This window comes from Zootoca vivipara, chromosome Z (assembly GCF_963506605.1).
Source record: "Zootoca vivipara chromosome Z, rZooViv1.1, whole genome shotgun sequence".
Classification (NCBI taxonomy): domain Eukaryota; kingdom Metazoa; phylum Chordata; class Lepidosauria; order Squamata; family Lacertidae; genus Zootoca; species Zootoca vivipara.
Window position 1 is genome coordinate 12,061,108 of NC_083294.1, and position 14,032 is coordinate 12,075,139.

The 14,032-nt window shown below is 48.0% G+C and overlaps 1 protein-coding gene across 4 annotated transcripts in view; it reads right to left on the reverse strand.

Moving 5' to 3' along the window:
* Positions 1-14,029, reverse strand: part of FKBP15 (FKBP prolyl isomerase family member 15) — a 32,493-nt gene extending 18,464 nt beyond the window's left edge. For 2 of the 4 annotated variants that reach the window (XM_035112668.2, XM_035112667.2), the window contains exons 1-10: positions 13,773-14,029; positions 7,969-8,078; positions 7,473-7,602; positions 6,602-6,671; positions 5,092-5,166; positions 3,681-3,779; positions 3,262-3,408; positions 2,364-2,432; positions 1,353-1,496; positions 1,075-1,211 (exon numbers count right to left, since the gene is read on the reverse strand). In XM_035112668.2, coding sequence (XP_034968559.2) covers positions 1,075-1,211; positions 1,353-1,496; positions 2,364-2,432; positions 3,262-3,408; positions 3,681-3,779; positions 5,092-5,166; positions 6,602-6,671; positions 7,473-7,602; positions 7,969-8,078; positions 13,773-13,825 — 1,034 coding nt within the window. In that variant the 5' untranslated portion in view covers positions 13,826-14,029. Of the gene's footprint in view, positions 1-1,074; positions 1,212-1,352; positions 1,497-2,363; positions 2,433-3,261; positions 3,409-3,680; positions 3,780-5,091; positions 5,167-6,601; positions 6,672-7,472; positions 7,603-7,968; positions 8,079-13,772 lie in introns of those variants that run through there. The other 2 variants (XM_035112669.2, XM_035112670.2) reach the window with 2 other exon arrangements.
* Between the last annotated feature and the right edge of the window lie 3 nt (positions 14,030-14,032).

Below are 14,032 nucleotides of genomic sequence, written 5' to 3' on the forward strand. Positions count from 1 at the left end.
TTTAAATGCTTTGGTTAGGAACTGGTGTTTATCTCTTTTACTTATCCAACTAAGAGGAATCTCTCTCAGAATTATGATCTCCTTCCCATTCACTACTAGATTTTCCTTTCCCTTTGTTTGTAGCATTTTATCTTTTATCCAATTTGATGTGAATGTGATTAGACAATCCCCTGGCCATTTATTCTCTCTCGCTTTCCTGGAGTTTACTCTAAATATTCTTTCTGTATGATTTAATAGTTCTTCTTCTTGTATCTCTAGCCACAGGGCTAATTCTCCTATTACAGTGGTACCTTGGGTTACAAATGCTTCAGGTTACAAACGCCTCAGGTTACAGACTCCGCTAACCCAGAAATAGTACCTCAGGTTAAGAACTTTGCTTCAGGATGAGAACAGAAATCGTGCTCCGGCGGCACGGCAGCAGCAGCAGGAGGCCCCATTAGCTAAATTGGTGCTTCAGGTTAAGAACAGTTTCAGGTTAAGAACGTACCTCCGGAACGAATCAAGTTCTTAATCAGAAGTACCACTGTAATTTCCTTTGGATATTTCCCCCCTCCTCCTCAGGTACACCCCTGAATCTGAGTGTTTTTTCCCTTACTCTGCATTTGTAATATTGATGGGGGATCCCATGTGGCGTCTTGTTTAATTTTATACTCCTCCAGTTCTTTTTTCACCTTTTCAAATTCTTTCCCAGTTTCTTTCTGCTCTTTCGCCGATTTTCTCACAGCTTCCTCTAAGGTTTGTATCTTGTTTTTTAATTCTTGTGTTGTTTTGGATGTTTCCGTATTTTTACCCCAAATATCATTCACCTGTTCAGTCACTGCAACTGTCGCTTTTTCCTTCTACCTTCCTTCTACCTTCTCTATCTTTTCCTCAATTCCTCTTACTCTTTCATTCATTTCTTCATCCACAGATCTCAAGGTGGTACAGTGCAGATGGGGCCTGAGTTATGCATCTGAAGTGAAGGCCGAAAGCCTCAAACACAGAGTTGGCAACATATTTACTGCAGAGTTAGGATGCGACAACTGGGAGAATGGAAGGCTTTAAAGCTAAGAGCACCCTCAATTTATTTCTCACCCTGGCTTTGGAGCGGGAGTAGGAGGAGTCAGCCATGCTGAGTCTGTAGCGGGGCTTTCTGATTGTGGTGCTGGTGAAGGTGTAAGCGAGTCCCTGGGGCTCTGTCCAGCGGAGCCAGCGTCCTTTGCAAACCTCACCTAAGGGAGCAAGAGAGGGGCATCATGGAGTTTGGTTAAGGCAACCACTGCCTCCATTTTTAGAACTTTATCCAGACGGTAGAACGACCACCCAACAACCTTCCGAGGTTCTCTTGGTCTCTTGGAGGAAGACACACTCACCCGTTTGACTTCCACCTCAAAGGCCAGCGTTGAGTCCGGAGGAATGCGTTCAGCTTCTCCCGAAGGCCCGTAAGCCAATGCTGGCGGGATGAGGAGGAACCGCCTGCCTCCTTTCTTCATGCCGATCATCCCATCTTCCCAGCCCTTCAAGTTCCAGAAATGGAGAACCAAGCAGAAAACAAGTTTGGGTTTTCTGAGCTAAGTGCCAGAACCACAAAACCTTCGCCAACCTGATGTCCAGATACCTTGGACTCCAACTCCAATCTGCAGGCACTGGCTGGGGCTGATGGGAGTTGGAGTCCAAAGCATCTGGGTGAGTGGTTCTCAGGTTGGTAAAGGCTGATTGAGAGCAGAGCACAGGAATACTGACAGTTCTCTTGCGTCTCGAGGGAAGTAGCTTTAAAGCAGGGATGGAAACCATTCCCTCCGGGGCAACCTTCTTGGTGGGGAGGAGCATGCCAGGAGTGGGCGGGGCAGGAGGGGAAAGCGGGAGGGGCAACGAATGTAATTTTTACCTTTGTACAATAGGCTACTTTAGACACCCACTCACACTCCCCCCTCTGTCTCTCATCCAGGACAGCAAGAGGCAACATTGGAGGTCCAGGACTGTTTTGGTCCAGGCCACAGAGCAGGCTTGGTGAGGGGAATGGCGTGGGGTGAATCCTGAGGGCCAGTTTCAGTCCCTGCTGGGCCTGAGGTTCCCCACCCCTCCTGTAAAGAAAGGGCAAGTCTGATTGGCCAGTAGGGCAGGGTGAGGAATTTTACAGGGATTGAGGGACCCTGTTGGGGCCTCCCACTCCAGCAGATCCTGGCAAGTGCAGACAAGCTGGGACAGCTACCTGCCTGCAGTTCTTGAGGAAGCCATTTGATCAGGATTTGAGCTCAAAAAACATCACTGCTATTCAGCCTTCCACACAGCCCTGGCTGCTGTACTCTGCTTTGATGTGGAACTGGAGGCAAAAATCCCTAACCAGGGCCTTGCACTGTGGTGAAAGGATGGTGCCACCTTACCTTGATGACTTTCCCAGAGCCTAACTTCAGACGCAGCAACTTCTCTTTGTTTACATTCGAGTCGAAAACCTGTTCAAAAAGTGGAAGGTCGATGGGGTGAAATGACTTTTAACGCGGAAGGTAATAGGTTCACGTTCTGCTACTCCTGTTGCTGAGCCAACAGCAATGAGTATCAAAGGACGGGGCGCAGCTCAGGGACACAGCACCTGTTTGCAGGCAGAAGGTTCCAGGTTCAACGCTGGCATCTCCAAGTAAGGCCAGGGAAAGGCTTTTGCTTGAAAGCCTGGAGAGCTACTGCCAGTCAATGTGGGTGATGCCAACCTAGACCAGTGGCCTGATGCAGTGCAAGGCAGCTTTTTATGTTGAATCGCCTACCTAGCAGTGCCTCCCATGTTGCAGACTGGGTAAAATGAGGTTGAGAAATAGGATCCAGTCCTTGGAGACTGGTGTAGCTCAGGGCCTAACAGCATGTGCTTCCCAGGAAGAAGGTCCTAGGTTCTCTCCACGGCACCCCCAGTTTAGAAAGGGCTGCAAGGCTGGGAAAGGCCCCACCTCTGGAGAGCAACCAATGCAAACCCCATGGAAAAGCACTGGCTACAGCTCATTGGAGTTGGGGGGGTCAAATGCACATTGAGCTGTGAAGCAAGCTGGGTGAGGCTCATCAAGCCCCTCTCCTGTTTCAGGGGGAACTTCCTTGCAATGTTATTGAAAGGCAAAAGGACAGGGTTGTGGGAGAAAAGGGCTGTATGCAAACTAGAATCCAGGAGAGGGAAACCTGCGGCCATGCAGTGCTGCTAGAGACTTCAACTCCCATCATCCCCAGCCCCTGGAGGATGCCACAGAAGTGCCCACACTCAGTATAAAAAGAGCACCAGCCAACCCCTCTGCCAGGTCTCACCTGCCCAAGACTGCCGTTCTGGAGCAGCCAGCCTGTAAAAGTGATCTCCAGGGCATCTCCAGTCTCCACACCTTGCCCGTCTCCGAGAACAAGATCCTGGTACAACACTGAGTCAGGAGGACTGCTGTTATACTTGGCAATGCACAGCTGCGAAGAGGAAGAACCAAGACCTTTGTGTCATTAGCCTGCATTGTCACCTGCACCTATGCAATCTGGCCCAATGGCAGTACTGGTTGAAGACCCCAGGGGCCTAAAAAGGCCCCAACTGGCTACGCCACCATTCCTTGCCCTCCCTGGATACTTCTTAGTGGTTGGGCAGAGAAACCATCTGGCGACTGATGCAAGAGAGCTGAGTCCAGATTTCAGTGTCTGGACAGCCACCCCACCCCACCCCAAAATGCAATGCATGCCTCTGGCACCTGCTTGCTGAAGTCCACAGCCACCATTTCTGATTCAAACATGATGGACCAATTCCGCCTCTGATCATCATAAAATGTGCAGTAGTTGTTGGGCTGCACCTGTGGAAAGAGAAAGGAGAAAGTGGAATTCTGAGCAGCAGACAGCCTCCGCTCAAAACAACTTTCTTCCTGATGGGTACAGTGGTGCCTCGCTAGACGAATTTAATTCGTTCCACGGGTCTTTTCTTATAACGAAAAATTCGTCTAGCGAATCCCATAGGAATGCATTGAATTTTTTTGGAATTTTTTTTTTGCCCATAGGAACGCATTAATTGAATTTCAATACATTCCTATGGGAAACCGCAATTCGCTAGACGAATTTTTCATAAAACGAATTTGTCTAGCGAGGCAACCTCCGCTCGAAAAATCCTTTCGTTAAGCGGAAATTTCGTTAAGCAGGGCATTCGTTAAGCGAGGCACCACTGTATTGCTAAAGACTTTGGGTTGTGTCCCAATGTTAGCCCTACTCAGAGCAGACACATGAAAATTGATGGGCATGATGAACTTTGGTGCATTAATTTCGGTGAGTCTACCCTGAGCAAACACACACACACACAAAATCAACATAGTGTGTCATGTTTAGAAATGGGGAAATGCTATAGGATTTTGGGGTGGAGGGCTACCCCAAGGGACGTTACAGTAGGATAGAGGGCAGAATGCCATCTACTTTACTTTGTTACATCCATGTAAGCATTTTAACCATATAGACGCCCCTTGCTTCTAACACTACTCAAATATAATGGGTTGCAACAAGCAGTAGCCCTACTCAGAGACCCACTGAAATTAATTGACCACAGCTTAGCCCTCATAAGAAATGTGCATTTCAAACAATATCATACCACCAAGGGATCCTGGGAATGGCAGTTTGCAAATAGTGCTGAAATGTTGTTGGGAGACGCCCCTACTCCCCTTGCCACAGCGCTACAATCCCCCCAGTTCTGTAGGAAAAGGGACTGACTGTTCAAACATGAAGATAGCTGGGTGTGACCTTGGACCTTGCTTCTCAGCCTCACCTACCCCCACAGGGTGTTTGTAGAGATTACATGAGGGAAAAAGAAAACCACACATACCACCTTGAGAAAAAGGAGGCATAGAAATGCAATTAATAAGCAAAAAGGCAGACCATTAAGTTCCCAGTATTTTCTTTTGCAACAATTATTGTTGCTGACCTTCCGGATGCACAATACCTGGCTTATTCCGAGTGATTTCTATTACTACATGAGAGATCTCCAGGCAGCCCCATGGTTTTCCTAGGAAGTCTGCTGTCCAGGAGCCAAACAACTCCACACCTGCTTAGCTTCAGCAAGATGGGTTGTATCGTGTATCTTCAGCCTATGCCATGGTCCTTGCAGATCTTAACATCAAAGCTTACCGTGAGTACAAACCAGGCGTGGATCCTGGCGGTCGCAATCTGCTGCAGCTTGCTGATATAAAGCAGCACTCTGTACTGGATTCCGCAAGAGACGGAAGGACAGAAGAAAACAGGAGCAAAAGTCAGGAATCAAAAACTACGGGGCTGGCTGTTTTCAAAAGCACCTGGAGCTGTTCTTATACCAGGTAGCGTTTCCACAGCACCCCAGCAGCCAAATGACACATTAACATACAAATACATCAGAGGTGTTCATCATAGAAATTGCTTCCATTGCAGGTGTTTGGCTTAGTTCAGGCATAGGCAACCTTGGCTCTCCAGATGTTTTGGAACTACAACTCCCATGATCCCTGACCACTGGCCCTGTTAGCTAGGGATCATGGGAGTTGTAGTTCCAAAACATCTGGAGAGCCAAGGTTGCCTATGCCTGGCTTAATTACATGTGGAGTGCCTTCGTTACAATGGAGCAGGTGTGGGGAGCCTTTGGCTCTCCAGGTGTTGCGGAGCTACAACACCCATTGGCTCTCGCCAGCATGGCCAGTGGAGAGGGATGATGGGAGCTGTAGTTCAGTGACATCTGAAGGACCAAAGGCTCCCTACACCTGGACTGTGGAGAAACCAAGGGGTGAGGTCTGTCCTTTCCTGCCTAATCAGCTAAACGGGAATGACATCCCAGTGTTTTATCCTGTCCCCACCACCCTCACCTGCAACGGGGCAGTGCGACAAGGCAATCATACCAAAGTCTTCCTGGAATAAACGCATATGTTTCCTGATGTATTTTATCCGTTGATTGTAAAACACCTGTGAATCCTTTCACAGCAAAGTGGGGCAGAACAAACCGCTGAAGAGCTAGCTGAGTGGGCTGAAAAGGACAGAGGCTGGGAAAAAATGAATTCCCTTTCCAACATAAGCTGCTGAAACCCCCTTCCTTTTTTGAGTGTGGCGGGGAACATTTATTGATTTTTCAAGTCACGACAAAGTTACCTTCTCTCCTCCCTCTACCCACTCCACACACAATACCCCCTAGGCCCTTCTTTTGTCGAGATTCTAGTCCACATGGTTCTAGTTAAATAAGAGCACAGGGAGCTGCCTTGGACTGAATCAAACCACTGGTCTCTCTAGCTCAAGACTGCCTACTCTGACTGACAGCAGTGTCCCTAGCCCTACCCAGAGAAGCTAGCGAGTGGATTTGGGAGCTTCTGTCTGTGAAGTGGATGCTGTTTTACTGAGGATAGCCCCTTCCCCGCTGCGAATACTTTTTGTAGAGAAGTTTGGTAAGAATAAGAAAAAGGGGAGCTATAACCCCTTGTGAGCTGATTGGGCAGAAAGAGACAGGAGCCAGAACAGCACCTTTGGTTTTCCCAGAGTAAGACAGGGTCAGGAAACCAGGATTCAAACAAAGGGAAGCACTTGCTTAGCTCAATCTACAGCAACCTGTAGTACAAAACATCTGGAGGACAGCAGGTTGGCAGAGAGCCAGGCTAGTTCAACACACCACACCTCTTCCTCTCACCTCTTTGGTTGCATGGCTGCCCACTATGGCTGCTCCGTACTTGCCATGTTTCACATATTTCCCATTGGTACTGGAATGAGAAGAGGACACCTCTTAGCTTCCCATAATCGTTGCCACCATGCCAACCCCTTGGGTTATATTTAGCAGCTCTTTACAAAGACTTCCCAGGGGTTGTTTGACTCCCATCAGCCCAGGACGTCTGGCCAACGGTGAGGGGTGATGCTGGGGTGGGTGGTAGTAGTCCAGCAACAAGCTCCCCATCCCAGGAGGTCTCTGTCCTTATTTCGTTTCGGTGTTGGCTGGTGCCTCATTGGAGCGGAATGCAGAGAGCCCAACTGTAGGTAGCACCAGAGCCAATGACAGGTAGGGCCAGCCAAGTCTAGGGCTGTCCCCATCCTCCTCCCGGCTGTGTTCTACCATGGCAACATGGACACTGAGAGGGAAGAGGAAGCTGACAGGCAGTCCTGCCCTCTGCATCGGTTGCATGTAAGAAGGCAGGCAGGTCGGAGCCAGCTGAGGGCAGAATGAGGGGGTGGCGTCCTACTGGACCTGCTTCCACTGGTATGGCATAAGGCAGGGAAATCAACAGCACATCAAGCCAGAGTCAATGATATCCACAGCCTGATTGGCTGGAAGTAAAAAAAAAAAAAACCACACCAGGCAGGTGGGGGCAGGCTGAGGTTGGGGAGGCGGTGCCCCATTTGCCCTAATCGACCACCCCCCACTGTTGCTCAGTTCCACCTCTTTCCGAACAAGATCCTGGTGGGCACAGCAAGCCAAGCAAGATGGAGAGATGATTGCAAAAGATGTGAGCACAGGACTTGGGTAGCAAGAACACACTGCAGCTCATCCCCTCTGCTGTAGTACTTACAACAAATATGCATGAACAGCTGTAGCGAAGAAGACTGAGTGCACTGCTGCAGTGGGCGCAGGAGCAGCAGCGGGTGCAGCAGCAGGTGCAGCAGCTGCAGGAGGATGCTTCTGGGTGGACAGACCTGGAGCTGGAGCAGCACATGAGAAGGGTAAGTGCTCTGTTGCAAACAGAGCATTTGCTTGCAAACATCAGGCCAAGGTAACTCCCTTGTTTGGGGACCAAACCAGTTGCTCAGATTAATGGAAAATAGGAAGTTGCCTTGTATGGCGTCAAACCACTGGGTCCATCTACCTCAGTGTGGTGAATACAGATTACCAGCACATTTCTGGGGCCCCAGGTCAGGGGTCTCTCCCCCGCGCTACTTGGGAGTTGCCACAGACCAACCCAGCTGATTCTGTGGGACTTCAGAACCAAAGGCTGGACTAGATGGGCCACTGGCCTGGTCTACAAGGGCTCATCTTATGTTCCTAGGGATTGTGAACAGTTTACTTACGGGTAGCTGATTGACCTTTCTTAGGCTGCTTGGGTGGCATGTATTGGAATAACACATTTTCAGATTCTGTAGCTGTCTGATCCTGTCCAAAGAGAGAGGCCAGCCTGGTCCTGTGCAGAGAGAAAAGTAATCATTCACTTCACAGAGAGAGAGGCAAGCGGGTGGGAACAGCAACGAGACATGTATGTGCAAGCACAAAGATGCTCATGTTTTCACTGCAGGGTGGCGATTTTGTTGCAGCCTTCCCCAAAGACCAGAGGGTAATGGATTAAAAAACTAGAATCCTGTCAGTGATTAGGATGTTGGCCACCCCACTAGGTCATAATACTTGCCAAAGGGAGCTTTGCCCAGTCTCTCTTGGGCTAACCAGCCTTGCAGAGCTGTTGCGAGAAATTAATGCATACAACTAACAGAGCAGACACATTGTGGGTCTTCTCTAAGCAGAACGTAGTTGGAGACAATCCCTTCTTTTTCCTATCAAGTTTCTATAACCTCTCAAGAACAAAAGAAAAGCCTGCAGGATCTGGTCAAAGTCCCAGCAAGTCCAGCATTCTGTTTTTACAGTAGCCAACAGAACCCAAGCACAAGAGTCCTCTCTCCCCTCCTGTGGTTTCCAGCAACTGTTATTCCGAAGCATTGCTGCTACCAACTTGGTGAGCATAGCCACGGTGACTAACCATCGCTAGCCTTCTCCTCCCTGAATTTTTCTAATCCTCTTTTAAAGTCACCCAAGTTGGTGGCCATTCCTGCCTCCTGTGGGAGAGTTCTGTAGTTCAGTGTTTCCCAACCAGTGTGCCTCCAGATGTTTTGGGACTACAACTCCCATCATCCCTAGCTAGCAAGACCAGTGGTCAGGAATGGTGGGAGTTGTAGTCCCAAAACATCTGGAGGCACACTGGTTGGGAAACACTGCTGTAGTTTAACCGTGCATGGTGTGAGAAAGTACTCTCTTTTGCCTTTCCTGAAGGTCTTCCAACATTGAGCTTCTTTGGACGTTCACAAGAGGGAGAGAAACTGTTCCCTATCCACTTTCTCCTAATCCCTATCCACTTCGCCTAATTTGATAAACTTCTATCATATTATCTCATACTTGCTTTTTGTCTAAACTACGAAGTCCCCAAAACTGAAAAGACTGTTGCCAAATTAATGCACCCAGGCTTTTACAGAACATAGTAAACAAAACAAAATTTAAAAGGTATCCGTTATTGCAAAGATACAAGCCCCTCTGCTTGCGGTTTACCTTTCCCCACACAGGGAGATTCACTGCCAGGAAAGTGGGGAGAGGGAATAAACCTTGATCAACACAAGTGTTTTTCCCTACAGACATTCAGAAGTATCTCATCTCAGGGTTGTTCTGGGAGCAGAAACTTACCACACATCCTAGCCCACTTCCCCGCACTCCTGAGAGCTAGAAACTTGCAGATTAAAAAAAAATGAACAAACACTAAGACCAAGTATCTTCAAACATTAAATTTCCAGCCTTAGCCCCAAACTCCATGCTATACTGAACAGCAAGCAAAAATATCCAAGGGGTGAAGTGCCCATTTTAAAATGCCTGACAGCACCCCAAACAGCTGGTCCAGATGAAACAAACCCGTGGACTGCCTGCCAAAGGTACTCTGTCCGCCGTAGGTCTGACATCGCTGTTCAAGTGCCTCAGTCGGTTCTCCAGCTTCCACCCATTCAATGTTGGCTGCTGTTTTCTCGTGTTATTACCCCTCCCCTCTCTTTTCCATCCTGAAGCATCAGCAAAGTAAGGCGTGTGCAGTGGGGGGTGAATTAAACAGCTAAGGTTTCGAAAGGCAATTCTGCGTTTGCACAACAGCAATCCTCTGGAATGGCTGCATGACCTTGTGAGAGATACGAAAATCTATCCCGTATAATCCCTAAGCAGTTCTTATAGGATTCTAGCTAGGGAAAAACCACAACACTTAAATAAAAACAGAAAAAAACTGTTAAGGCTAGATAGTTAGATGATGATGATGATGATTTTGTAAAGGCACAACCTTAGGTGAAAACTCCCAATGAAAGCTCCTTAGTGAAAGCTAAGATTCCCAGTACAAATATATAAAAATAAAATAAAAAAACTGTCCAATAGCACCTTAGAGACCAACTAAGTTTGTTCTTGGTACAAGCTTTCGTGTGCATGCACACTTCTTCAGATACACACTTAGTTGGTTTCTAAGGTGCTACTGGACATGTTAAAAATATTTTTATATATTTCGACTGCGTCAGACCAACATGGCTACCTACCTGAATCTATTCCCAGTACAGTATTTCTCAGTTCTATGCCAAGAACTAGGCTCTGAGCACAGTGGTGGTGCAATTGAGGAATTCACCAAGCTCCTACACCCGCATTTCCTCAGTGTTTGCCCTTCTGAATTCTTTTATATTCCTGTTTTTTTCTGAAAATCCTTCCCAAACTGGAAACTACCACCAATGATCTTTCCTATTCCTCAATGTATTGCCAATGCAATGTTCCTTGCTGGATCAGGGTTCATTTTTAAATGCTTCCTCATCCAGGAATCCACTGCCACAGGAACAGGCAACAAGTCAATGAATGCCACCCCAACCTTGCTAAATCCAAATGCACTTGTCCCTTTTGTGCAACCAGTGTTCTCAGCTTGCTTATCTCACTGAATTCTTGCAACACTCCCTCGGGGTCCAGACAGTTAACCTCCCCCAAGAGTTCCAAGGCAACACCATCATGTCCGCTCATGATATGGCACGTGGGGGGGGGCATTTGCAGTTCTCTAGAAATTGCTGGACTACAACTCCCTTTGTCCCTGGCCTTCAGCCATACTGGCAAGGACTGACAGAAGCTGGAGTCCAGCCTCAGGTTCCTCAATAGTGCCTTATGCCCTCCTTGTGGCCCTCTGACATGGCAATGCCCATAATAATTCCTTGATAAGAGCTCTAGCCAACTTGCTCTGGAAGAATATTCTACTGTGGGGCAATCTCTCCTTTGGAGGCACAGATTTGGAAGGAGGTCGTTATGGAAACAAGGCAAAGCCTTCTCCCCACCAACCACCATAGGACATGAGTATACCCAACGAAAATGTCATACCTGAAAGGAAAAAGATCAGGAACATAAGAAGCTGCCTTCTATCAAATGAGACCCTTTGCCTATCTAGCTCAGCACCGTCTACTGACTGGCAGCGGCTTTCCTGGGTTTCAAACAGGGGCTATTCCCAGCCCTACTTGAAGATACCAGGGATTGAATTTAGGACCTTCTGCCTGCAAAGCAGACACTTAATTTCCCCCCCAAAGCAATCCAAAAGAATCAGCTCACCTAATAAAAGGACTTTACCTTCAGCCTTGGGGCGGGGGGAAGCTGCAGCTTGGGGAAATGTCTTTTGCAGCAGGAAAAACAAGCTGAGTTGAGCTGCAAGAGGTGCTGCCCTGATTTAGTTTCCCAAGGAGACTGACAGACACCCCCACCCCTCAACTCAAGCTGAATGCCCTTGCAGAGGATTCTCATTGCTTTACCAGAGAATGTGGGATGGAGGACAATTTAGCATGTTTAGGTTTTGTATACCCTGCCTTTAGTTGGATAAAACATTGATTTTTTGTTAGTTTACTTGTCTCTGTGGTTCCATAAAAAATTGAAAAAAAATTAAATGATTTCTTTAAAAAACCTCATCAACTTGCCCATGCACCTCAGCCCAGCTTGAAGGCCATTCCTGTGTGTGTGGTTGGATGTCTTCTTCCTAGGAACATAAGAAGTGGCCTTACATTGAGTCACATCCTTGTTCCATCTAGTTCAATTTCATCTATAGCAACAGCTCTCCAGGGTCCAAGACAGGGACCTCATCTGCACTATGCATTGGAAGCACTATTATACTTCTTTATGCCCTCATGGCTTCTCCTACAAAGAATCCTGGGAACTGTAGTATGTTAAGGGTGCTGAGAGTTGTTAGGAGACACCCTTTTCCCCTCACAGACTTACCATTCCCAGAGTTCCGTGGGAAGAGGGACTGCAGTTACTCTGAGAATTGTGTGTGGAAGCAAAAACTATTGAAAGCTGTATGATACTGCTTTAAATGTAAAGTGAATATGAGATCAGGAAGTTTTTCTCGGCCTTATTTTGCAGATGCTGGGCATTGAACCCAGAACCTTCTACATGCAAAGAAGATACTTCACCACCCTGTAATGCCAGTGTTGGAAAGTGTGGGTTACAGAGGTTGGATCCTGCAGGAACAGAGCACTTAGCTACATAGGCTCTGGGCCTGATTCAGCAGAGTTCTCCTTATGACCTTAAGCTCATACAAGTCTGTGAGGTAGACCAGTATTCCCAATCTTATAGGAAGAAGTGACCACAGCCTGAAAGACAGCAGATTAACTTAAATCATGTACGTACTGAATTGGGGACTTTCCAAGTGATACCCTTTTCTCTTGCCTACTAAGTATCACACCAATTCCTGAAGCAAATTAATCAGCTACGAGTGTTAGGAAGAGTGAATCCTAGCTGACCAAGCTGCAGACCTACATTAACCTCCAGATGAATCGTCCTCTCATGGGGCAATTAGGGTTCAGTGGCCACTTTATTCAGGTGGCTATAGGTCACTCTGACCTTTGCTCACTGCCAGTGTTGCCAAAAGCAACAGTGCAGTGCCCTTATTTTGAACATCTAAAATGTCACAGTGTAAAGGGCACTAGAAATCTTTATTTAGGATCCCTTTTGTAGAAGGCATCTAAGTACACAAACCACCTCCTCCATTCAGTCCTGTTACTGGCAGCCACTTTAGTGCAGGATTAGAATGCCAAACTGTGACCTGGGAGATCAGGGTTCAGATCTTCCAAGTGATGAAGCTCACTTTGTGACTTGGGGCCAGTCACTCTCTCTCAGTGTAACATCAGCAAAGAAGAAGTGGAAATAGAAAGCTAGAATCAAGAAATGGGAAAATATTTCACCACAGCACAGGCAACAGACATTTGCATGCAAATCAACCCTATGTACGTTCATGGGGAAGTTCAGTTGAATTCAATGGCGTCTACTGCCAAATAAGTCTTGCTTTTTAAGAATACAGTAATCCTCCTTTCCCTAATAACCCTTGGGCTTCCTAGTCCGCAACCATTACTAAAACATAATATATTCCCTCACTCTACAAAAGGTGTGGGGTACCTTTTGCCCTCTGGATTGTTGCGCAAGTGTACGCCCATCACCAGTGGTGTAGCGATCTGGGGTTGCGGAGGTTACTATTTCTGCAGCAGAGTCCCTGCCTCCTGTACCCAATCATCTTGAGCGGCGAACTTTTTAGCCACTTCATGCTCCAAAGCTAAGCATGTAAGAAACAGTGAAAACACAAGGCACTTCGGTTTCAACTCAATGCTGGCTCTGCTCAGAGTAGGACCACTGAAATGGGCGGGCATAACCAACGCATAGCTTAGCCTTAGCCGGATGCAACCCAGTCTCCTATTTCATCCTTAGCTGTACGAAACCCCGCCCATTTTATCCTCACCAACAACCCAGTGAGGTAGAGAGAGAGAGAGAAGGAACCTTGCTGGCTCAAAGACGCCTAGCTTAGTTGAACTTCGCCTTCCCTTAGCGCCTAACAGCACGTATTTGCAGACAAAGCCCTCTGCATATGCTCGGAAACACCCTTAGCAAGCCTAAACACACACACACACACACCAGCCCCACATACAGTCCCTGCCCCACATACTGCCCCAGCCCCATACAGCTCTAGTCCCCTCACACAGCCCCCCTCACGCAGCCCACCCCCACAGCCTCAGCACACAGACAGAAAGAGACACGCACACCCCGCATCTCCCATGCACGCAGAAAGGCGCCGCATTCTCACCCTCCCGCCGGAAGCTGGAAGGCGTCGTCTTCTTCTTCCATGTCCCCTAACATCCTAACGGCCCCTCGCCCCCCACACCCCTCGGCTAAGCCCAAACCGGGAGGCGAGTGCCGCAAAGTGCAGCGCTGCAACTTCTCCGCCTCGTCGCAAGCGCAAGGCTGTGGAAGCGAAACTAGGAAGCGAAGGCGGCCGGCGGCACGTGATCACGGCCAAGCACTACCGGTCACCAAATGGCCCAAACTTCCACGCGGGAGAAAAAC